This window comes from Periplaneta americana, chromosome 6 (genome assembly GCF_040183065.1).
Source record: "Periplaneta americana isolate PAMFEO1 chromosome 6, P.americana_PAMFEO1_priV1, whole genome shotgun sequence".
Classification (NCBI taxonomy): domain Eukaryota; kingdom Metazoa; phylum Arthropoda; class Insecta; order Blattodea; family Blattidae; genus Periplaneta; species Periplaneta americana.
The window spans coordinates 26,444,392-26,471,162 of NC_091122.1; the positions used below are offsets into that span (position 1 = coordinate 26,444,392).

The following is a 26,771-nucleotide window of genomic DNA, read 5'->3' on the forward strand; positions in this document are numbered from 1 at the left end:
TTGGCACTGAGGACAGCACCCTACGTTTGCTCATGAAGCCTCCTCTTCCCTCATTTCTTCAGTGCTGGCGGGGGTGGTGGCGGAGGTCCCATGGATCGAACCCAGGAGGAAATCCGCATGGCACTAGACGCTTACCACCGGGAACTGGCCAAACTCAATTCCGTGTCGTCGTGTCCCACAGTTGGCAGCCCGGCAGGACTTCCAGGTAAGTCTCCAGGAATGCATGCGTTACTGCATCATTGTCTTACATAAAGAAACTCCCTCTCCAGCTTTTAAGGTAAGGTGAAATTAACAACTTTGAAGATTTAATCTGGCTGCAATCTTGACAGCAACGTGTACTTGACTTTCAAGAGACTAGAAACTATATATTTCTACAATGTAATTTACCGAAAGACCTCAGAACAATGGAATTCTGCATTAAAGAGGGAACTAGTCAAATATTCTTCTAAGTAATGCTGTTATAAATTATACAGAGGCTTTGGAAACTACCCTGGTAATTATTTAATACTAACATTATACCATCTTCACTGATAATATACTAACTTGTAAGATTAGTTCCTAAAAAGAAGCTAATATGACCGTCTTTTCAATGTTGCCAACTCTTAGTAAATACCACCAAAGCAAATAAAATTACAATGCTTTGTACGGACTCAATATTGATAATAATTATTTATTTATTTATTTATTTATTTATTTATTTATTTTTATTTATGTGCTGGACAACAGCCATTGGACAATAAAAGTCCAACACAGTGATACAATTAATACATAATAATAATAATAATAATAATAATAATAATAATAATAATAATAATAATAATAATAATAATAATAATAGATATATGGATCACATGCGGAGACTAAGAGGAAGGCAGAAAATAGGATAGATTAGAGAATACTAGGGTTGCAATGAAAATCAATCAATCGTTTATTAATGTCATGAGCAATAGTTTGTTGCAATAGACATACAGTCTTACTAATAAACCGTGTATAGTTTTTATACGAGACTTATGCAGAGTTGAGACAGAAAACGTTACTATTAAACCATGAATAAGCTATGGACGTATAAACAGGCTGTAACTATACAATGGGAATTGCTTTGCAGTAGTTATATACACGAAACCCCTTGTTTAAGCGTTGTATATAGGGAAAAAATGGCCGCCCCTCTAACAGCTGTTCATATCGACTGTCATTTTATGATGATGTTTACCTTGTAACCACAGAAGAACAAACCAAAGATCATAGAATTATTAGAATAATATTGCTGTAGCTTGTAATCTTTGACCAAAATATAGTGTGGTAATCGATTAGAGCCAGTCGTACTATCGATATTTAATACGCCACACTAGAGCGCTCTACCGGATGCAGTAGAGAACCTCAGATATTCTATTACCTTTCGTAACGAAGTAATGACGAAACTATGACGTAGCTGTGTAACAGTTGTACTGTTATACACGACGTATGTAGTGAATTTACACACGACTTATAAACGAGCTACTCATTGTATAAGTATAAGACAATTAAACGTCTATATAGAGTTTTTATTAGTAAGACCGTTAAAATATACTAAATTACAACAGACATAAAATAATATTGACGTAAAATGTAAAAACAAATTAATACAGTACAAATGAATAACAATACTGGTAATAATAATAATAATAATAATAATAATAATAATAATAATAATACTTACTTACGGCTTTTAAGGAACCCGAAGGTTCATTGCCGCCCTCACATAAGCCCGCCATTGGTCCCTATCCTGTGCAAGATTAACCCAGTCTCTATCATCATACCCCACCTCCCTCAAATCCATTTTAATATTATCCTCCCATCTACGTCTCGGCCTCCCCAAAGGTCTTTTTCCCTCCGGTCTCCCAACTAACACTCTATATGCATTTCTGGATTCGCCCATACGTGCTACATGCCCTGCCCATCTCAAACGTCTGGATTTAATGTTCCTAATTATGTCAGGTGAAGAATACAATGCGTGCAGTTCTGTGTTGTGTAACTTTCTCCATTCTCCTGTAACTTCATCCCGCTTGGCCCCAAATATTTTCCTAAGCACCTTATTCTCAAACACCCTTAACCTATGTTCCTCTTTCAGAGTGAGAGTCCAAGTTTCACAACCATACAGAACAACCGGTAATATAACTGTTTTATAAATTCTAACTTTCAGATTTTTTGACAGCAGACTAGATGACAAAAGCTTCTCAACCGAATAATAACACGCATTTCCCATATTTATTCTGCGTTTAATTTCCTCCCGAGTGTCATTTATATTTGTTACTGTTGCTCCAAGATATTTGAATTTTGCCACCCCTTCGAAGGATAAATCTACAATTTTTATATTTCCATTTCGTACAATATTCTGGTCACGAGACATAATCATATACTTTGTCTTTTCGGGATTTACTTCCAAACCGATCGCTTTACTTGCTTCCAGTACAATTCCCGTGTTTTCCCTAATCGTTTGTGGATTTTCTCCTAACATATTCACGTCATCCGCACAGACAAGAAGCTGATGTAACCCGTTCAATTCCAAACCCTCTCTCTTATCCTGAACTTTCCTAATGGCATATTCTAAAGCGAAGTTAAAAAGTAAAGGTGATAGTGCATCTCCCTGCTGTAGCCCGCAGTGAATTGGAAAAGTATCAGATAGAAACTGACCTATACGGACTCTGCTGTATGTTTCACTGAGACACATTTAATAATAATAATAATAATAATAATAATAATAATAATAATAATAATAATAATAATAATACTCGTAATAATAATGTTCCACTACTACAAATGTTTTTGAAGTTGGGTGTTGTCGGGCAGGAAAACGTTCAGCGTTCAGCGTAGATGGCAGCAGCAGCAGCAGAATTGTTTCTTACTCCACCCTAAATCAAGATCATATCGGTCATTTCAGTGTTTGCGTATGGTTCCCCATTCTGTATTAGTGCCAACTGTTATGTTATGCAATTCAGTAAAATAAAAATAACACTAATCTCAGTTACAGTACTCAACATCATGAATCAACAAAACATCACCATAACTACAAGACACGGCCAACTATGAATACATCTCTTTTTAACTACAAAACAATATCGACTGTTAGTTCCGATTTTAGTCACGGCTAATTGGTAGAGTAGCTTTGAAATAACGCAATGTTGCCATATCTTGATAACAATGCAGTATCGGTTATACGTTTATAAAACAAAATGTATTTGTTTTGGTGTATAGAATACTCTGTAATACTTTATAGTACATAATTATGACTCACTCTTTATAATAAATATGTTATTTTTCCAGTATTTTATTGCGGAATTAACTTCATTGAGCATCCTGTCGCAAAGGGACAGAGTCTTAATTTAACATGACTGAATCAATGACATAATGATATAAAAATTGGACAATGGAACTAAATTATTTCAAAATATGTCTCTATTTTCTCTGCATTCTATCATCAGAGAAATTAAATGTCACAATTGTATTGTATTTATTGCTACATATTATAATGCAAAGTAAATATACGGTACAGAATAATCATAGCGCACATCGATCTGAGCAAGCTAGTGTTTGAAGGCAGTTCTTATAAATAACAATTTTTACTAATATACAATATAACAAAAAATCAATAAAATTACAACATTTTAATACAATATATTACAGAACAGGAATTCCTAAGATAAAAAGAGAGAATCAAATCGAGAACAGAATAAATGAATAAATGTATTAGTATTAAGAAGAAAAAAAAAGAATATGCATACTGAACAATGTGCTTAATTTGATTCTTAAATTTATGAAAATTGAAATTACCTAGTTCGGAATTTATTATCAATATGGAGCTGTATAACCTTGGCCCGTAATTCTGGCTGTGATTTAGTCCAGTGGTTATATGACATTTACGTTCAGCTAAAAGACATGCCAAATTTCTTCTGGTAGAATAAACTTTATACAGGGTAATTCACGAGGATTTACCGTCACTTACGGAACTTATTTCCGAAGACATTGTGAGCAAGAAGTGTCATATAAACATTTGTCCTAATCTCAGTATTTTCAAAGTTACATTAATTTGGAGTTGTTAGTAAAATACCATCTTTCTTTAGTTTTAAGGATAAAAAAATATTACAAATAGAGAATGAACTATTCAGAAGTGTCATTTCTTTAATTGGCTAGTGTTCTGAAGCTAAAATTGTGTTGTTAATTGTTTTGTACAGATTTTATTTTTCAGTTTTTAACTGAAAATGAATCACTCTTACGCACTTATAACAAAAATTGTTACAAATCATACGACTTTAGGAACTTGATTATTTATAGTTTAATTATGCATCCTAATGTACAGCCTTAAAGAATTTACAAGACTGGCGTAATTCGTAACAATTGTTGTGATAAATGCATAAGAAAATGTAATGTCTAATGGTATTGAGAGATTCATTATCCATTTTACACAATCACTTGTATAATACTATGTAATTTTTTTTTCACTTCATTTCATTACTCTTCAATGTATTTTCATCTCATGTTTCTCCGAAATCAAATTGTACTTTATTTTTAAATTTATCATTGTTCCGTATTCTCTCCGCAGTCATATTGTATTTTTCATTTAACCTCTGCTTTGTATTCTGGATCCTAGTGGTCAGCCGTAGATTTCGGCCAGATGTCCCAAATTGTGGAATTTGTTGTCTAGTTAAAAAAAAAAATCTGTACGAAGCAACTATGGAATTCACAACACATTTTAGCTTGAGAATATTAGCTAATTAAAGAAGTGATACTCCAGAATAGTTCATTCTTTATCTGTACCGTAAACTCGGGTTACTTTGAACACACGCTTTGAACATTTTTTCAGAAAATCATATTTAGGTTTCTACATGCTGCACTTGTTATAGATGGAGGTAAATTTGGTATGAGAATGATTTTTATGATAGTTTACCTCCATCTATAACAAGTGCAGCATGTAGAAACCTAAATACGATATTCTGAAAAAATATTCAAAGTTTCCTCTGTATTCAAAGTAACCCCAGTTTACGGTAATATTTTTTTACCCTTAAAACTCAAGAATAATGGTATTTTACAAATAATTTCAAATTAGTGTAACTCTGAAAATATTGAAATTAGGAGAAATGTTTATATGACATTTATTGCTCCAGATGTCTTCGGAAATAAGCTCTGTAAGGGACAGTAAAACATCGTGAATCACCCTGTATTTTTGACGGTTTTTATGACAATATTTTGATAATGTATACTTATATATTTGTTCAAGTTGGAAAACATTAAAATCTGAATAAATCAAATTTTTTGGATAATCAATTGACTTCTAATCATCAATTGTAACGACTCATAGAAGGAGACAATTCAGCAGCAGCTGAAAACTTTGTATGGAGGTCAGACATCCCCCCTAGTTAGAGCAATAGGCCAGAATAATTTTTAGACTCAGAAATGTCCTTGCTTTGGGATGATGCAAGCCAGATCGTTCATGTAAGTAGGTGTGTAGTGTACATGTGTCTGCCTGTCTGATATTGGTTTATCTGTTTGTGGTCGATGTGAGGCGTGTGGGACAGATTGACATGCTGAGCTGGCAAGCTACAGATAAACATCCATGTCACAAGTGGGCTTCAAACCAAGACTACCAGCACCAACAGTTCAGACTAGGGGTACCGGTACTCCTGTGTTCCTTATCAAAATCTTTCCCAGATTGTTTGTTTGTCCTCTTTTATTGTCCCCGAAAACATAAAGCAGTAATAAAAGAGGTCAGAATTTCTTCAAATGTTACGCAATAACGAAATTAATACACATTTTTTTGTAACAGGCAATATCGTGCAGTTAATTGTAATCATAAGTCATTTGTTTTTGTTTTCTAAGTTATGTATATAATTTCATATGTAAGAGAGATGTTTTATACGTTGTTAAATACATAAATTAACTCATTTTATAAATCAGTGTTTGATTATTTTTCAGAACCTTCAAGACATCCAATTTATATAACAAAATATTTACATTCTTGTTTCTTGGCAACTATTATTCAGTTCAGAACCGAATAGAATGTAAATTGTACAACCAGAAATAACTGAGGAAGACATATGTTAATTTTTTTAAAATTGAAGTCTTCTGTGTATGTGTTTGAAAGATTGATATGAATCAGAATTTAATTACAGCAAATTTAGCCTAGTTTATTGTTGTCCTGTTAAACATCTCTATATGACAAGCCCTGAACTAGCAGTTTAAACTGCACACTGGTTTGAGTCCACGTGGAAAATACTTTTTTTCGTGAAATTTGGAGAGCTCATTTTACAATGTCCATTGAGACTTGTCATTTAAAGTAATTTTAAAGCTTCAAAGTGCCTTACTTAATTATCAATAAAAAGTGCAGCAAAAAATGACACAGTTACTAAATTGGCAACAATGGCCACTACAAGCTACAGACCACAGCCTTCTATAATTGAAATACTATCGTTGTAAACATTCCAGGGGTTGAGCTTATCAAATAAGCGTCTCTAAATACACACTGAATACAGTTCCAGAAGGCTGTGGTTTAGATTTACGAAGCAAACAGATAGTACTCTTTGCTGTGAAGAAATGTATAAACAGATTTTTACTTATCACATTTTTTCAGTGACAGTATGTCATTTTTCACTAATGGTTATGTCTTCTGGCCATAAAAACCAGTGGTGGTATTCCATACCGTCTCACTTCCCTCACTGATAATAAGGCAGTCCGTGATAGTTTTTTTTTTTTTGCAATCTTACCCATAAATTGTTCATGACACATTGCAATAAACCTGGGGTGGACTTCTGTCTGTATCCAGCAGCTGTAAGGTCTGGGGATTGAGATGGCCAGTTGATAATTAATTTCTTGCATTATAAAGTTGTTGAGATGGCCTTGCATCTGACAGATAATAATAAGCAGTGAGGGAAGTGGGAAAAAACCAGAGGTGGGTATGCTACCCCAAGATTTTCCTCTGGCATACCTCGATTTAAAAAAAAAAAGGCATACCCCCTCCGTTATAACATAGACATAAATGATGTATACAATAAATTGGTTCGTGCAGTCAGTAACGCGAGTCTTTGAAGCTTACACAACACATTAAATTTCAATTTACTTTAGCTATTTACTAGATTATTTTACAGTGTCCTTTGAGACTTAGCATTTAAAATAATTTTAAATATTCAAAGTGCCTTACTTAATTATTAATAAAAAGTGCAACAAAAAAATGGCACAGTCACTAAATTGGCAACAATGGCCACGACAAGCTACAGACCCCAGCCTTCTATAGTTGAAATACTATCGTTGTAAGCATTCCAGGGGTTGTCTTATCAAATAAACGTGTCTAAATACACACTGAATACAGTTCCAGAAGGCTGTGGTTTAGATTTACGAAGCAAACAGATAATGACTGCCTCCGTGGTCTGTTGGTCAGCATGCTGGCTTCCAGATCAGGAGGTCCCGGGTTCGATTCCCGGGCTTGGCTCTCGGTGAATTTTTCTTGAATAAGAGGAATTCCCTGGGTGTCTAGAGTCTGGAAATTTGTATGAATTTGTGTCGGGTTAATATTAATTAACCAATCATCACAAATATAAAAATACATCAGGACTGTCGCTGGGCAGTAACCTGAACACACTTTTCAGCATCACTCCATCTATTAGCACAATCATAAAGCATCTAATAGATGCTATAGAGTTACCAACAACGAAAAAAAAAAAAAAACAGATAGTACTCTTTGCTGTGAAGAAATGTATAAACAAATTTTTAGTGACAGTATGTCATTTTTCACTAACAATATGTTTTCTGGCCGTAGAAACCAGTGGAGGTATTCTATACTGTCGCATACCATCTCACTGATAATAAGGGAGTCCGTGATAGTTTGTCCCAAGAAATGACCGTGGTAATATATTATACATTCCATATGCGCGGCTCAACTCTTTTTATAAAAATTAATATACAGGGACTCTAATCTCTCGAGACTGCAGAGCCCTCTGGCAGGCAAAGCAGGGAACATATTGGAAGGATTGGGATGTTCCCTAAAAAGGAACCGTACCCCTATGAAGAATTTATATTTATGTTTTGTAAATAAAAAGTAAAACAGTGTTGGTACGTATTTAAGTTTTGCCCTGCGAAAATGCCCCTGGTCCGAACTGTAAGTGAAGGCAGAGCACACGAGAGCGTTCTATATGAGATGTTGGTTATTTGCCAGGTCTTCCAGGTCTTCTGGCCCTTCAGCAGCAAGCTCTGAGCCAACAACAGCAGCAGCACGCGCAACTCAACGGAGTCGCACAGGATCTGTCGCTGCCTAAGGACCGCAAGGACACTGGCAAGCTGCCTAACGGGGGTGGAAATGAACTCTTGGTGGAGGGGGGTGATAACAAGAAGGAGTGTAACATGATGGAATCGGTCGCTGATGTCCTAAGGCACGCTGGTAGTGCATTCTCCCTTGTCAGGCCAAAGACTGAGCCAGGTACGATTCGAAGGACATTGACAAAATTCTTCCTTCATGCCTGTTCTTTGAGACAGAGGGAAAGCTTTGCATTGGCTTGCGAACAGTAGTTGGGAGTGATTTATAGCTAAGGCTTCGTTTCATTTAGCTCAGCTGGTGAAGTGACTGCTTAGAGGCTGGATTGTTGGATTAGGCACAAAAAATTTCTTTCTCTGACTCCTTTTCCTCTGAAGTAAAAAAATAAATAACGTAAATAAATCTCCAATTAAACCTTTCTCAACAGACATCTTCTTAATAAATAAACTTAGCATTCGTTCTCCAGTAGGATTTTTTAAATCTGTGCGCAACATAACGAGCGTAGGACAGATTCTCTCAAAATTTTCCATGTTTCTAAAAAATGTTAACACTTATATGGGTAGTGATTCACACTTATATACACTAGCTTCATATTTCTCTACTTATTCACCATCATGTTAAGCTCATATAAGGCTTGGATGCACATTTCTTGTGGAATTACATCTGTTATTCTCTCTCGCAGATTGTCAATATTACATAACTTGATTGCATATACCTACACGATCTTTCAGCATACTCCACAGCCAAAAATCGCAGGGAGTAAGATCTGGTGAACGTGCTGGCCATTGTATTGGTCCTTCTCTACCAATCCATCTTCGTTGAAATATTTCCTTAAAATACGTTCGAACATACTGAGTAGTGGAGCACCATCCAGTTGAAAGTATCCCCTTTGGAGGAGTCTTAGTGGTAGGTGGTCTTCTACGTAGTTCTCCATCACATTCAAAATGTCGTCCCTGGTAATTGTGTTATTTTAAAAAAAAGTATGGTCCTACCACTCCTACATTGATCTTAGGACTGGCTCTTTTTTACAATGGAGATGAAAACTAATTCATTGTAACCATGGCAATACCATGACCTACCTTATTTCGAAGAAATGGAAACATGTTGCTCCCAATGTCCTGTGTATAATCATAAAAACTAAACTGAATCACTACCCGTGTAAGTGTTAACATTTTTTAGAGACACGGTGTACTTAAATTAACCTTGCTAGTCTGTCTCCATCATAGTTTCATTATAATCATAATATAGTTTTATTTATGTTGTATAATCTTGGCAGTTCAAAAGCTCTTTAAATAAAAGAATTAATACTTAGTAACATATTCTAAATATGTATTATGAGTTGGTGTGCATATTATATTATCATGGTGTAGTGATCAGTTACAATACAAGTACTGGTAACACCTTCCATATCCTTATATAGTTACATTCATATTGTATGCCACGGTAAAATGACATTATTTTTTTGTAAAAAAAAAAGATACCGGTACCAGTACAAGGAAAGTTTCTGTATACGATTCTGTCATTTTATAAAAATTGGTAATAATATAAAACTGAAGTTGTTGGTTCAATCCTCGACAAGGCATTATTTCCAGAAAATTCCCTTGAACATCCATTAAATGTGTACCTGTAATACTACCGGTATTGAAATTGTTCTGCTATCAGTAATGTATGTCTAAATAATGTGGACAACAGAAAGATTTTTTTTCATCTACCGATAAAATGTTGCTCAAAAACAGTGACATGACTGTACCGGTAATTACAGAAATAGATCACTGATGAAGTAATTCTGTACGTTTTGTTGTTGTCGTTGTTGTTTTGGTGCTGGTGGTTTTTTAAAAGGTTGTGGGTTTGAATCCGTCTAAAGACATGGATGTAGAACTTTATTCTTCTGTACTATGTATCCATTTGGTGTAATATATATCATAAAAACTCCACGAGGTTCACATACCTCAGTATAAGGAATTTCTAGCTTTACAAGAAACTTATTTTGTAGGTTTCCTACTAGTTGCAATTGGTTACGTTTTTCTTCTTCTTATTTCTTTTTGTGCCTCGTATTTGTATGTCTGTAGTAAAGATTTGCATGACTGCAGCTTTTTGGCTGATTTTACTTGTATGATACCCCTTCAGTTCACTTGGCTGGATCTAACCTTGCTAATATCTCAGCTTCCATTCAGGTAATATCGCTATAAAGAAAGTTTTATTCTTCTGAATGTTTATATGTAAGTAAATGGTGAAATAATTAATTGATGTCTTTATTATCATTTTCTTCAGATAATCGTGTAATTCAGAAGAAAATGCATGAACATTTCTTTATTGTTCAACCTTTTATATAATTTTATTTTCTTGTAATGAGAATACTGTTGCATAAATTTTGATAGCAAACTATTGTTGGACCATCGGATCTGTGCCCCGGTAAGATATGCGAACTGAACCCTAATTCCTTCTCAGCCTCGGTAATTCATTTCTCTCCCTGCATTCCTATCTCTCTCTTTTCTATCTCTCTCCCTTTCTCTCCCCCATATTCACAATTTTGAGCCTTCTTGCGGGACAGTTTATTTGCACTTGCAGTCCAGTGTTGTCAACTCAACATGAACACTGTAGCAAGGAGTGGCGAAAGAAATATTATTAAGCAAGTACGTAATAGCATTTTGCGATGAAGAGAAACAAGCAGGTCAATATCTGTTTTCTATAAATCAGGCAACGAAAATGGCAACTGCGATCACAGGTGAGGCTTATTTTATTTCAATTGATTACTTATTAAAACTACTTACTTAACTAATACTGATATAACATGTTATGTAATTTATATAGACAGGTCAGAGCGCCTAATAATGAAAATCAGGAGAGAGAAAGAGTCTGTGCAGGAGATGAAAAGCTAGAATCACCAGGGAAGAACAGATCAAGGGAACCTTTAATTCTTGTAGATGATATGAACTGATGTATATCTTAAGAAGAAAGATACAAGAATTTTATACCGTGCAGAAAGAAGTTCCAACATTGAAGAAATTACTGAAGGTTGTGAGAGAAGCAATGATTTCCAAGATTGGAGAGAAACACTACGGAAAGTGATTCGAGACATGGGATTTAGGTTTAAAAAATGTAGAAATACAAGATGTATTTTGATTGAAAGAAATTATATTGTAGCATGGAGTACCAGTTATTTATGACACCGTTTGAAGGAAGTTTGGCAACATCCCTATTCGGCAAGGTTCGTGGCCTGCTGTTTAACGTGGTGGGAGGAAAGCGGGTGGAATGGAGTGAGTACAGGCGTTAACTTTTTCAAGAACGACGACACACTGAAGGGGCACAGATCCAATGGTCCGACAATAGTCAATTTTTTAAATCTCTTGAATGTCTTAGAGAAATAAAAATATACGACTCAGTTATAAATTTGTTTTCAAAGGCTATCCTACAATGAATTTAATGTTATACCGTATTTTAAATTGCTGATTATTTTATTAAATTACAGTATTATAATAAAAAAGATTAATAGTCGATCAAAACGTAAAGCTATCAACGAAATTAACACATCGTAACAGTTTATGTGCTTCTGAATTATTGTAACATATTTATTTTCTTTGAATTACTTCTGATTGTTGACTTTAATTACCCACAATTTTGTTATACTGGAATATTAAGGAAAGTTCTCTTACGTTCTTTGAACAGTTATCTTACAAAATTTCATAATCATGATGTATCTTGAATGCCAATATAGCCATAACTCTAAGCTTTTTTCTTTTTTATATTGCCCCGAAGTTTAGTGTAGCCTACATTTTTGTGGTGAATAGTTTTCTAACACTTTTAAATAAGACATTGATCCACATGCATTTTACCTGAAAGTAACATCAAAGATTAAAATGATATAGTTGTTCTTTTTTTCCCCCGCCTTAAAGTTCTCAAAGAAATTTTTAAATCAAAAGCTGCTTATTTTTAGTGACGCTTCAGCCAAGGTTTTGTACTGACATTTTAGTCCTTTGATGTCGTAGATGTTATTTGTATTTCCAAATTTTCTTTCAACACCTTATTGCTTTAACAAAGAATTTTATTTAAACATAAACTATGCTGCAACTTTCAACTTTCATAATATTATGTAGACTAATGCTTTTACAATACAACAACTTGCTTCACCATCTACTTACCAGCAAGGGTAACTATCAGAATGGGCTTTTATAGATATTGTCATGCTCTCACATTTTCAACTTTATATTTATAATAACTACTATTATTACTGCTTTGTGTGATGTTTCTGTCTCTATTTGTTTCATACTTAACATGTTTTCATTATAAATATTTATCAGAGAGCACATTGCATGAATATTCTTCTCCATTTCTGTTACTGGACTTCGTGGTTGAAAGATAGTACGTATCTATTTCTATATTAAATGTTTCTCTAATTCTTTTCATTTCTGTAAAGCATGAGTTTAGCTTTTACGTCTTGAGTAGATAGTGTTTTTAATATACCGTATACAATTTTTTACAGAAATTTTACATCACTGATGAACTATGAAGTTATTTAGATTAAATAAATAACGACTTCACTATATTAACATTATAAATTCTGGTGTTATTCTATCTGATTGACTAATTTCGATGTTATTTCCATCATCTTCTGAAATTTCAGAACATATCCCACCACAACAGAAAACCTGGAGATGTGCTGGAACTCACTAGAATTCAGAAGATGATGGAAATAAAATGGAAACTAGTCTATCAGGCAGAATAACACCAGAATTTAAAATGTTAATACATTGAAGTCCTTATTTATTTAATCTAAATAACTTGATAGTTCATCAGTGATTATAATATAAGTGTCAAAAAAGTGTACTCAAGAATGAAAAAAAAAAAAAAAAAAAAACTCATTCCTTGAATACTAACGAATATCTACTTTCTTTCATGATGACGACACTTTCATATGTTTATTATTATTCTTCTTCTTCTCCCTTCAAGGTTTAGGTGATATCACCTGTTCCGGTCTCTATCATCCAGCCACCTCTTGCGAGGTCTACCCAGATCCCTTTTCCCGATCGGGCGATAATTCATTATCTTCTTTGGTAGCCTATTCTCTGCCATTCTGTCAACATGATCTTTCCATTTTGTTTTATTTTCTTCTACCATGTCGTGTACTGAGAAAATATTTAAATCTGATCTTATTGTTTCATTTTTTATTTTATCGGCTTTAGTGCATCTTCTTACGTATCTCATAAATTTCATCTCTGCTGATTGTATACGTGATTCTTCTTTTTTTGTTATTGTCCATGATTCAGAGCCATATATAAGAGTAGGTACAGCCATAACTTTATAAAATTTCATTTGAGTTTCTTTTCTCGCTTTTCTTCCTAAAGTTCTTCCAATTGTTCTGAAATCTATTAACTTTCTTCTCAATATCTTTCTCATAATTAAAACTAATATCACATCCTAGATAATTGAAGTGGGATACTTGTTCTAAAATGTTTCCATTTACTATTATCTTAGATCTAACAGGATTTTTCCCTTTAAAAGCCATTATCTTTGTTTTGTTTGCAGATATAGTTAGATTGTAAAATATTGCGTTTTGGCTTAATCTATACACTGCTCTTTGTAGGTTATCTTCTGTTTCCTGGATAATTATTTGATCATCAGCGTATAGTAAAGTATTTAAAGGTGTGTTAGATTCTATTTTAATCGCAGTCTGTATTTCATCTTTCCACTTCAAAACTAGATCGTCAATATATAAATTAAACAGAGTGGGTGATAAACTGCACCCTTGTCGAACACCTAAATTTGTTAAAATTGCTTCTGACACTTTAAAACCTGAGCTAATAACTATTTTGGTATTTACATATAAACTCTTAACGGCACTAATAAGGTGCTTAGGAAAGCCTCTTATTTCCAGTATTTTCCATAAAAGGGGTCTTTTCACTTTATCGAAAGCTTTTTCATAGTCAATGAATGCTAAGTGGGTTTCCAAACCAAACTCTCGACGTTTTTCAATAATCTGCCTCATTATAAATATATTATCACTAGATGAGCGTCCTTTTCTAAAGCCTGATTGTTCCTCTGATATTACTACATCAGCAATAGCTTGTAATCTTTGATTAAGAATTTTTCCATAGATTTTATATCCTGCATCTAATAAGGTTATTCCTCTATAGTTTCCTGTGTCATTTCTATTACCTTTCTTGAATAGGGAAATAACTTTGGCTGTATTCCATTCCATGGGCACTGAACAATTTTTCCAACACATGTTCAGAAAATGAAGGAAACAGAATTTTAATATCATTCCACCATATTTAATTAGTTCAGCATTAATTCCGTCCAATCCCGTAGCTTTTCTATTTTTATTATTATTAAGTGAATATTAATGAGAAATTAATATAGTACGGTACACGTTATTTGATAGTAAAATTCTCAAAGTTTAAAGTTCCAAGTTTCGGAAAACATATTATTTCTGTTGCCATGGGAGACATTGTTGAATAATGGCAAATCCACAGCATAAATCACTTTGTGTTCTGCAGCTTACGAAAACAAATTTAGTAACATTAGTAACAAAAGTTGTTTTGTAGACATTTCCGAAATGACCAACCACCACAAGACCTACAGTTGAACTGCACTGATCTGGCCTATCACTCTTGGCCTCCCAGGTTACCAGACTTTACATCATGTGACTTCTTTCTTTGGGGGTATATGAAGGATATACCGTAGTAGGAGTCAGCTCTACCCCCAAAACAGAAATGTGGCAAGAATTTGACTATCATTTTTGTATGTATGCCGTGTAACAAGGGGTTCTCACATTGAGTGTTTATAACGCGCCAATGAAAGCTTTGAGAGTCTCTTAACAAATTATATGCACCAAGTTATAGTATCAGCAATACTTAAAAATAATCATATGAAAGTGTTATCAGAAAATTTTAATTTCTACCTACTCTTCTCGCAAGGTGACTGTTCATGAGCTCATGTCGAAACCTCCCTTAAAACTGCCCTCATAATTAAATCTCCACAACAGACAGATATCTATAAAAAAAATTAACCTCACATACTGACCGAAAGAGTGTGAAAACTTATTTGAAATATTGCATTATGAAATGGCGCGTACTTGGAGAGAGTAGCTGAGTTGCCATTCCTTCGTGAACTCCTACCTTGTCACGTGACATGAGAGGCAAAGTCGTGCACTAAATGCACTGCACCAGTTGGCGCTGTCTACTCAATGCTGGGGACTACAGAATTGTTCCATAATTTTCTATTCATGCTTTAACTTCAGAAACTTATAGTTAGTTTGACCTGCTAATTGTTTTATATTTTATCTGTCTACTTTAGAGATCTGTGTGCATACTTCGTAAATCGAGGGAAGTTTCAACATGAGCGACAGTTCTTTTCCAGCCATTTGTATCTTCGAAAAGACCAATCACTATCTATTTCTCTCAAAAGCAAACTTTGTCATGAGAGCAGATAAAAAAAGTTACTTTTTTTCTTCCCTCATGTTACTAATGTCAAAACAAGTGCTTATACAAATTTTGACCACACGAGCGCAATGGGGTTGTTTACAGAAAGAAAACACAATATCATGGGAACAGATACAGATATTGTTGAACTAGTTTTCAACATATGTCTGGCCCCGGAAAAATTTTTCCCTCTAAATTATTCAAATCAACTTTACAGGGAGTTATATCCGAAAGCTTGATTTGTATAATACACGTCACTGTTCGTTAACAGAAAACCACAATTTAAGTCACACAGAGTTAGTGTGCACTCAATTTTGGTTGCTTGACGGTTGTCAGCCCACTTTGAGGTCTGTGGAAATAGAGGGAAAAATTGGATCAGTGTCTGGTAGAGTTCCCGGGTAGCTCCATTGGTAGAGCATTGGTACGTTTAACCAAAGGTACCGGGTTCGATGCCCGGCCCTGGAACAATTTTTCCCTCGAAATTATTCAAATCAACTTTACAGGGAGTTATACCTGAAAGCTTGATTTGCATAATACACGTCACTTTTCGTTAACAGAAAACCATAATTTAAGTCACACAGAGTTAGTGTGCACTCAATGTTGGTTGCTTGACGGTTGTCAGCCCACTTTGAGGTCTGTGGATATAGAAGGAAAAATTGGATCGGTGTCTCTACCAGAGTTCCCGAGTAGCTCCATTGGTAGAGCATTGGTACGTTTAACCAAAGATCCGGGTTCGATGCCCGGCTCCAGAACAATTTTTCCCTCGAAATTATTCAAATCAACTTTACAGAGAGTTATACCTGAAAGCTTGATTTGCATAACACACGTCACTGTTCGTTAACAGAAAACCACAATTTAAGTCACACAGAGTTAGTGTGCACTCAATTTTGGTTGCTTGACGGTTGTCAGCCCACTTTGAGGTCTGTGGATATAGAAGGAAAAATTGGATCGGTGTCTCTACCAGAGTTCCCGAGTAGCTCCATTGGTAGAGCATTGGTATGTTTAACCAAAGATCAGGGTTCGATGCCCGGCTCCAGAACAATTTTTCCCTCGAAATTATTCAAATCAACTTTACAGGGAGTTATACCTGAAAGCTTGATTTGCATAATACACGTCACTATTCGTTAACAGAAAACCACAATTTAAGTCACACGGAGTTAGTGTGCACTCAATGTTGGTTGCTTGACGGTTGTCAGCCCACTTTGAGGTCTGTGGATATAGAAGGAAAAATTGGATCGGTGTCTGGTAGAGTTCCTGGGTAGCTCAGTTGGTAGAGCGTTGGTACGTTTAACCAAAGGTCTCGGGTTCGATGCCCGGCCCCGGAACAATTTTTCCCTCGAAATTATTCAAATCAACCTTACAGGGAATTATATCTGAAAGCTTGATTTGCATAATACACGTCACTGTTCGTTAACAGAAAACCACAATTTAAGTCACACGGAGTTAGTGTGCACTCAATGTTGGTTGCTTGACTGTTGTCAGCCCACTTTGAGGTCTGTGGATATAGGAGGAAAAATTGGGTCGGTGTCTGGTAGAGTTCCTGGGTAGCTCAGTTGGTAGAGCGTTGGTACGTTTAACCAAAGGTCCCGGGTTCGATGCCTGGCCCCGGAAAATTTTTCCCTAGAAATTATTCAACATATTCTTCACCGGAACTGAGACATCTGTTATACAGTGGGATCAACTTTCGTATCTCTGTGTCGTAGAAGTCTGGCGTCCAGGATCAGAACTATAGTCGCGACATTGTTATTCCCGGCGTGGCTCCTCCTCTTTGCTTACGTCTTAGGAAGTGAAGGCTCTATAAAGTGTAGATAGGTAGTATCGTTCGCCATTTTTGTTCTTTCGTTGCCGAGCTACCAGACGAGGAATCTATTTGCCGCACCATTATACATTATCATGTCGTAGCTCCTTTGATAATAAATCAAACGACTGTAATTCAGCAAATAATTGAGCGGCAAATAACGTCCTCGTGTGCTTTCTGCGAACGTCAACGAAAGAGTCAAAATGGCGGGCTATTATATTAAGTATTTATCGAGCTTTAGGAAATGCATAACGTCATCATCAGCGAATAACAAGACGCACACGTTTAAATGTAGCCGATCTGCAACGTGATTGGCTGCCAGAAATAAGGGCGACGGGACTATAGTGTGTGACAGCTGTCTGCACCTCTGTGTCGATCCCATGGTATGAGAAATGTCTCAGTTCCGGTGGGGAATGTTTTGAAAAATAGCTCAACAATTGCTGCATCTATTCCAATAAGTCTTTCCATGAAATTGTGTTTTCTTTCTGTAAACGGTCTCAGGGACACTTACTTTCTGGGAGACCTTATAATTGCGTTCGAGTGTCCAAAATTTGTGAAAGCACTTGTTTTAATATAACATGATAGAAGAAAAAAAATAACTTTTTTATCTGCCCCCGTGAGAATGTTTGCTTGCTAGTAAAACACCACAGCTTTCATTATCTTTAAGTTATACATAGCTCAAGTCTATTTCTTTTCCAAAGAACCTCATTGATGCTCCTTTCACTACGGTACAGGTTAATTGATCCCTGATTGCTAAGTGTCTGTTTTCTTGCTCTCCAGGTGTGGGCCCTGGAAGTGGGGGGCAGCAATCCACGACAGGGGGCAGCAGTGCGAGCAGCCCCCTCAGCAACTCCATCCTGCCACCCGCCATGACGCCTGCAGACGAATTCTCGGGCGGGGCAGCGGCAGCCAGCCCTCTGCAGCGCATGGCGTCCATCACGAACTCGCTTATCTCGCAGCCCAGCACCCCTACGCACCACAGCCCGTCGCAGCGCCCTCTCAAAGCCGTTCTCCCACCCATCACGCAGCAGCAGTTCGACATGTTTAATAATCTCAACACCGAAGATATCGTCAAAAAGGTTCGTCGCAGTCTCTGGTTTCTTGTAATGGACTGAATTTATGTTTGTCCTGCTCATATTAGTACATGGATAAGTTGAGGATAGCTAGTAGGGTTGCCAGGTTTTCAGAATATGATACGAGAAGGTCCGTTCCAAACCATATTAAGAGTATATGTACGTGAACGACCACAAATATTATCAGAAAATGCACGCTCTAAATTTCTAAAATTTTATAAGGAAATGAACTCACAATTGGTAAAAAATTACATGGGTACCACAACAAGACTTATTAGAACTTAAATATCTGATAAAAGTATAAAAAAAGGTTACTAATAATATTTTTTATAATTCACTTTTTACTTTAAATTAAATTTTCCAAAATTTAAAAATCTTCACACATATTATTTCATAACTCCACAACCATTAGAGACAGAATTCTGAAATTTTGTTCACTGATTTAACATGCATTTATGCAAAAGGTAGACTATAATAATGCCCATTTCTTTGCAAATAGAAAAATTAGGCCAGAAAATATTATGTAAATTTTAATATATTTTATATAGGACAAATAAAAAACTAATTGTATTAAAATAAACAACTCTACATGTCTGAGAGTAGTCTACTTTTCAGAAATAAGTGTTTATTACATGCAAGAAAAATATTAAAGATGTCAGAGAGACCTTAACAATGTTATAGTTACCAAATGATGTAACTGCAGATTTTTTTTTTGTTTTTTTTTTTTCTTTTCATACTTTGATAAAACTGGCTTAAAAATATTATTAGTAACTTTTTTTATACTTTTATCAGATATTTAAGTTTTAATATGTCTTATCGTGGTACCTCGTATTTTTTGTCCAATTTTGAGTTAATTTTCTTGTGACATTTTAGGAATTTAGAGCCTACATTTTCTGATAATATTTGTGGTCGTTCACGTACATATACCCTTAAGTCCACCCACGGTCGAAATTGAGTTTTATATGATTTCGTATAGTTTTGAACATGCTCTATCATGCCGTGAAGTCTGTTTGGTTCTGACTGTATTAAATCCCCTTGAAAAGAATGCATGAAACGGGGTGTTAGTGGCAAACCATATTATGTCCACGTCTTTGTCTGCGTCAAACCGTATTCTGTCCAAAACCAATTAATATTTTTCATTGTAAGGTTGCGTGTCAAGTTTCCTGCACTGAGAAAAACTAGCGCCAATTTATGGTATTGACTTATTGTCGACCTTTATACCAATCATAGGCGGAGTTATGGGGCAGCATGAGGGGACACTGCCTCCCAATCTTTTTTTTATTAGGTTATTTTACGACGCTTTATCAACATCTTAGGTTATTTTGCGTCTGAATGAGATGAAAGTGATAATGCCGGTGAAATGAGTCCAGGGTCCAGTACCGAAAGTTACCCAGCATTTGCTCATATTGGGTTGAGGGAAAACCCCGGAAAAAAAACTTCAATCAGATAACTTTCCCCGACCGGGAATCGAATCTGCCTGGCTTCACAGTGCGAAGGAAATATTTATAATTCACAAGTAATATACCAGTACATGTATTTTGATTCAAGTAATTTATCGTTTTCTGAATAATTGTAACATTTCATCTAAAACTAATTTTAACTAAACACGACCTGTATAATAACTGCTCATAAACTATTTGTGGGAGTTGGGGGTGGCAAATTGTAGTACTGCCTAGGAGCGACACTATACCTAAATCTGGTCCTGCATGCTATTTTTTTTTTTCCATAATGTACCGCATCATATAATGTAAACAGAATTCATGTTGAACCTTTCGTACACTAGGTACTTTTAACACTTGAATATAAATAATTGATTAAATGGCGAACTTACTCGTGTTAATTATGTAAGCATGTGCGACTTACAGCTGTTTCGGTGCTACTTCACACCATCCTCAGAGACTTCTGTGTCTCGGTGCCATCTTACACACTACAAAGACATCTCAACACACAAACAACACAAACAAATAAATACAACCACACAGGCATATACAAACTCACATACAATAGTTGCGACAGTTTCTACATTGGACAGACAGGCAGATCATTCAAAACTCGATACAAAGAACACATTAAAGCAATAACCAGAGGACCCACTACATCTACATATGCCGAACACATAACTAATGCTAACCACACATACAATAACATAAATACAGACATGAAAATCCTGCACAAACAACCCAAAAACCAAAAACTCAAGACACTAGAACAATATGAAATATACTGACACACTAAAACACACCCTAATCAAATTCTCAACACACAGATCAATTTCAGAACGCACACACTATTTGACATAACTCTTCATCATATGAACGCACCCACACAACAGGCAGCGAAGTTAAGATAGCGCCAAGACACAGAAGGCTCTAAGGATGGTGTCAAGTAGCACCGAAACAGCTGTAAGCCGCACATGCTAACATAATTAACACGAGTAAGATCGCCATTTAATCAATTATTTATAAACAGAATTGTAGAAAAATAGCTGTAAAAGGGAAATAGAGAGTTTTCGGATCAATGTTCCTATAACATTTTTTTCATCCTCTATATGACAGCAATATGTCCCTAAAATTTTTACATAAATTTTAGTTACATCCTGTATAAGTTCTAGTTCTTGAATATATTAATGGACACACTTTTCATATCTGTTTTGTTTTCCACAGGTTAAGGAGTCGCTAAGTCAGTACTCCATAAGCCAGCGGTTGTTTGGTGAGTCTGTGCTGGGACTGTCGCAAGGCAGCGTGTCGGATCTGCTAGCAAGACCAAAGCCATGGCACATGCTGACGCAGAAAGGTAGAGAGCCATTCATTCGCATGAAGATGTTCCTGGAGGACGACAACGCCGTGCACAAACTGGTGGCCAGTCAGTACAAGATAGCGCCCGAGAAGCTCATGCGGACCGGAAGTTATGCAGGTGGACCTCGTGAGTTTTTGACCAGCTTCCCAAAGCAACAGCCCCCCAAATTTTTAGGCAAGACACTGTTTAAGAAAAGTTCACTTAATTGTATTACTGGATGACAGAAAGAACTCTTCCACCAAAGACTCCTAAAACATACATTTTCTTCCTCCTCTTCCTCCTCATCCAATTCATGCCCATTCAATGCGATCTAGTGCTTTACTTCGTCACCTTTAAACTTCCATATTTCTCAAACTCTGCGTCCACATCATCAGTCCCCAGAACTTTAGGTTTTTTAGTTTTTTTTTTTTCAATCACTCAACTTTTATTTCATTATACATCTTAATTAACACGTCAAAATTACACATAGTGGGCCAAAAAAAAAAAAGGCACAAAATTTAAATGATTATATTCCAATAGCTAATGATTTCACTTGAAAGTTTATTTCACAGGCAAATTTCATAGTCCTTGTAGACCGGGAAAGTACTGTAATATTTACTTTTTTTACAATTTATTAAACATTATTTTTTATAATTTTTTGTAAGGCAGTGCAAAATCGATCGTTTATGCCGAACTAAGCATTATGGTCTTACGAGTTCAGCAGGCCAAGCTGTTTGTTGTGCTATCACCATTTTGAGTTCTGATTTTGTGAATAATGGGTCGCTTAACGAACGAAGACAAGATTTTCATTAAATATTTGCATCAATATGATAATTTATCTGCCCGTCAAATTGTAAGGAACTACACTCAGCGAGAATGGTCTGTTTCAAGTGTACAACGATTGATTAGCACGATACGGATATGATATCCCTCCTAAGAGATTATTGCGTGAAAGATCGCATTTCTCAGATTCTCTGATGATTTCCGCTGGAGTTCCAAACGAGATCTTGAATGTTGGGACCGTCTTGATCAAAGACAGATATCCAGTGCTATTGGACAATGGAGAAGACTCCTAAAAAATGGTTGTGCGGGCAAATGGCGGTCGCATAGAGCATCATTTTTAATTTTGATTATTTGAAAGATCATTAATTATTATTAATTTTACCAGCATTCAGTTTCTGCATTTTGAAGTAATAAATTGTCTTCAAAAACCACATTTTTCGCACCATTGTGTATTGACCTCATAAGATTTTAATTGAGCCTCAAAAAACATAATTAAATTAATGTTATGTATTTCCGAAAATACAGTATTTCTAATTTTGTACCTTCGTTTTTTTTTGGCCCCACTGTGCCCATTTTAATCTTGTTGATCTGATTGTAGAAACAATAGCATGGCTTCTAAATTTACAGTATTTCTAATTTCATTATTTCTTTTAATTCTTCAGAGGTCATTGTAATTTACTTGACTACTGTACGTATTTATCAGATATTTCCTTTCCAAAGTCACAAGAATTTTTTTCCATTTCATCTGTCAGGATCCATGCCTCTAATCCTCATAGATCTTATTCTTGCTTCATGAAGTTGTATTTTTATTCTTTATTTTTTGTTTGTTTTTTTTTTTAAGTTTATTTATATACACTTTAACATATATGGTCATATCGCGTGATTGGAGTCTGTGAGTATACCAGTAGGCCGTTTTCATTGTTATTGAGTTACTGTTTCTATTGTGTGTTGTAGATGGCTTTGTATTCATTGACTGATTATAGATTTTAATAATGTTTGTGATGTTGATTGTCATTGATGCGGTAAAGAATTATGGCATGCAAATTTCCAATCCTGCACTTATCTTTGTGACTGAGGGAAACCATGGAAAACCCCAGTCAAATTGGTCGGCCACTGGGTTTGAACCCAGGATCTCCCGATTATGAATCTCAAACACTACCGTCTGAGTCAACTTGCTCAGTTTTTAATGTTTATGATGATATATCGTTTCTTTATTATGTGGCACATTGCTTGATAGCATTTATTGTCTTCAAAGATTCTTTCTTTGAATTCTAATAAAATTTCATCCAATCCTGCACTTATCTTTGTGACTGAGGGAAAGCATGGAAAACCCCAGTCAGATTGGTCGGCCACTGGGTTTGAACCCAGGATCTCCCGATTATGAGTCTCAAACACTACCGTCTGAGTCAACTCGCTCAGTTTTTAATGTTTGTGATGATATATCGTTTCTTTATTATGTGGAACATTGATTGATAGCATTTATTGTCTTCAAAGATTCTTTCTTTGAATTCTAATTAAATTTCATTTTGACCAGGTATTAAAGCGCCAAGATATTTAAATCTCATTTGAAAAGTTCGTGGACTCACTTTATTCTTAATAATCAGTGCTGACTGCTAGCATGATAAATTTTACTCTTTCTAATAGATTTCATGAGAGCAACACTATATACTACTGAAACTTGTCTTGATTTGTCTTCAGCTCTAACAGAATACTATGTAAAGATTAATTTTTTGGTCGTACAGAATTGTCTGTTATGGTTACCATTGGTTATTAATGGAGAAAAATTCGCTCCGGTGTCGGGGATCGAACCCAGTTCTATGCACTGGATGCAATAACCACTGAGTTATGCCGAGGTTCATTCCACAGCACCAGATCGAATCTTCCTCCTTTGATACTTTCCCCTAGTGGCCTTATTCCATGTTCGACATACAGGGTGATTCACGAGGATTTACCGTCCCTTACGGAGCTTATTTCCGAAGATGTTCTGAGCAAAACATGTCATATAAACATTTGTCCTAATCTCAATATTTTCAGAGTTACATTAATTTGAAGTTGTTAGTAAAATACCTTTTTTCTTCAGTTTTAAAGGTAAAAATAATTACACATAGAGAATGAACTATTCAGAAGTATCATTTTTTTAATTGGCTAGTGTTCTGAAGCTAAAAATATGTTTATGAATTAAATACTATTATAGTCACAATCATGCCATGGTATGAAAGAAAAATTTCACAACCTCGAGCGGGAATCGAACCTGCGACTTCCTGGTCTCCGGTCAGGCGCTCTACCACTGAGCTATCGAGTTCGTCTCACGCCAAAGGCTTGGAATTATCCTCTCATACTGGCGACTCTGTTATAGAGTACTATCCATAGCGTCTGATCTAGTCAGCACTGCTTATGGGTGGAAAGAAACTTTACAAATGTAATCTTCATCTTACGATGTTTGGGTGACGTATACACGTCCGTTGATGTGACATATTAATGAATTAAATACTATTATAGTCACAATGATTGTGACTATAATAGTATTTAATTCATTAATATGTCACATCAACGGACGTATTAAATACTATTATAGTCACAATGATTGTGACTGTAATAGTATTTAATTCATTAATATGTCACATCAACGGACGTATTAAATACTATTATAGTCACAATGATTGTGACTATAATAGTATTTAATTCATTAATATGTCACATCAACGGACGTATATACGTAACCCAAACATCGTAAGATGAAGATTATATTTGTAAAAATATGTTGTTAATTATTTTGCACAGATTTTATTTTTCAATTTTTAACTAAAAATGACATCATTCTTAAGCACTTACCAAAAAATTGTTACAAATCATACGACTTTAGGAACTTGATTCTTTACAGCTTAATTATGCATCCTAATGTACAGTCTTGAAGAATTTACAAGAGTGGAGTGATTTGTAACAATTGTGATAAATGCTTAAGAAAATGTAATTTTGTAGTTAAAAATCGAACAAAAATTCTGAACGAAGCAACTATGGAATTCACAACACATTTTTAGCTTGAGAATGCTATACAATGTTAAAATTGAAATATACCGTCTATACTTATCTAGTATTATATGATTAATTATAACATAAACATTTCCGGCACTAATGTGCCATTTTCAAATGTATGAAAATTTGCCTAATTACATGTTCAAATAGGTGCATATGAACTGTGTGAATGAAACATATAATGTGTACCCTGGTGATCTCATGTCACATATAAAACAATCTGTTTGTAGATAATTAATGATTAAAAATTAAAAACACACACTTATTTCTAACATTTAAAATTTGTTTATCTGCTGCAATTATCCATCAATTTGTGGAACACTAGGATTATCTTGACGTATTTTGTGGTCAAATGCAGTTATTCATTTACTTGAAATGTTGTAACCTTACACTAGGATATTCACTATTAAAATATTAAAATTCTTTATGTTAATTCGTTATTATTGCACCAAGGTTCCTTGTTATTTGTTCACTTTCATACATTGGAGCACTTTACCATAATCGGATGTGGTGCGTAATATAAGTTACAGTGATACCTGGTTATTGTTTTCCTTTGCTTGCTGTGGTTGGATTATTACATATTCATGGTTGTCACCGTCCGATTATCAGTCAAGCCTTTACAAATGGCTGGACATGTTGCGTGCTCGACGTTGGCCAGGGCTATGAATCATGAAATTGAGAATGCTAGCTAATTAAAGAAATGATACTCCTGAATAGTTCATTCTTTATCTGTAATATTTTTTTACCCTTAAAACTCAAGAATAATAGTATTTTACTAACAACTTCAAATCAGTGTAATTCTGAAAATATTGAGATTAGAACAAATATTTATATGACATTTTTTGTTCAGAATGTTTTCGGAAATAAACGCCGTAAGGGACGGTAAATCCTCGTGAATCACCCTGTATATAACTCACTAGGTCACAGTAAACAGTACTGTAGGCTATGTGTGCTTCCGAGTAAAAATTTAAACAATTCCTGTTGCTTCCTGCAAATATTCTTTCACATGAGCATAGTTCGCTGGTTTAGACTGGTCTTCGCTCGATGGAAATGCTCTCAAGTTTGGGACCTCCGAATAAATATGAGTAAGCGAAAAATTTACATTGCATTGTTCTATTGTATACTTTGTACATGATTTTTCCATTGGAGCTGGCAGTTACTTGTAATACATATACAGGGTGGAAATCAAATAGCTTTACAGATTTTCAGAGCGAATAGCTCATGTTGTATGTAGCAAAAAATTATAATATCATATTGGTGGAAAGTTCATAGCTTTTTCAGGAAAAAAAAAAAAAATGTTTTCCCCCCAAATGTTTAACACCGTCTTATTCGGTAACGTTGCGAGTAGGATCGTGATTTTTGTCGATATCGATAGGAAATCTAATAAAGAATAATTTATTCTTCTGGCGTATTTCAATAACGTTGACGGTTTTTGTGTAAATTTAATTTTAAAAACCTCTAAATTCAAGCCACTGCACGATGCGAGTTGGTTGCAACACAGCGCCAGAGAACTGTTCATCTAGCGAGACACACCGAGTTCATTCACCTCTTACATCTGTATCAGGAATAATGTGTGTTAGCGGCGATGTTGCCGGACTGCTGGAACTTCAAACTTA

At 35.2% G+C, this 26,771-nt stretch overlaps 1 protein-coding gene across 1 annotated transcript in view; it reads left to right on the forward strand.

Moving 5' to 3' along the window:
* The window catches only part of ct (homeobox protein, cut), a 693,629-nt gene that overhangs the window by 659,127 nt on the left and 7,731 nt on the right, over nt 1-26,771 (forward strand). Inside the window, exons 11-14 of the mRNA XM_069829769.1 lie at nt 39-205; nt 8,180-8,440; nt 18,272-18,570; nt 21,228-21,534. Of these exons, the coding sequence (XP_069685870.1) occupies nt 39-205; nt 8,180-8,440; nt 18,272-18,570; nt 21,228-21,534 (1,034 nt within the window). The remainder of the gene's footprint in view (nt 1-38; nt 206-8,179; nt 8,441-18,271; nt 18,571-21,227; nt 21,535-26,771) is intronic.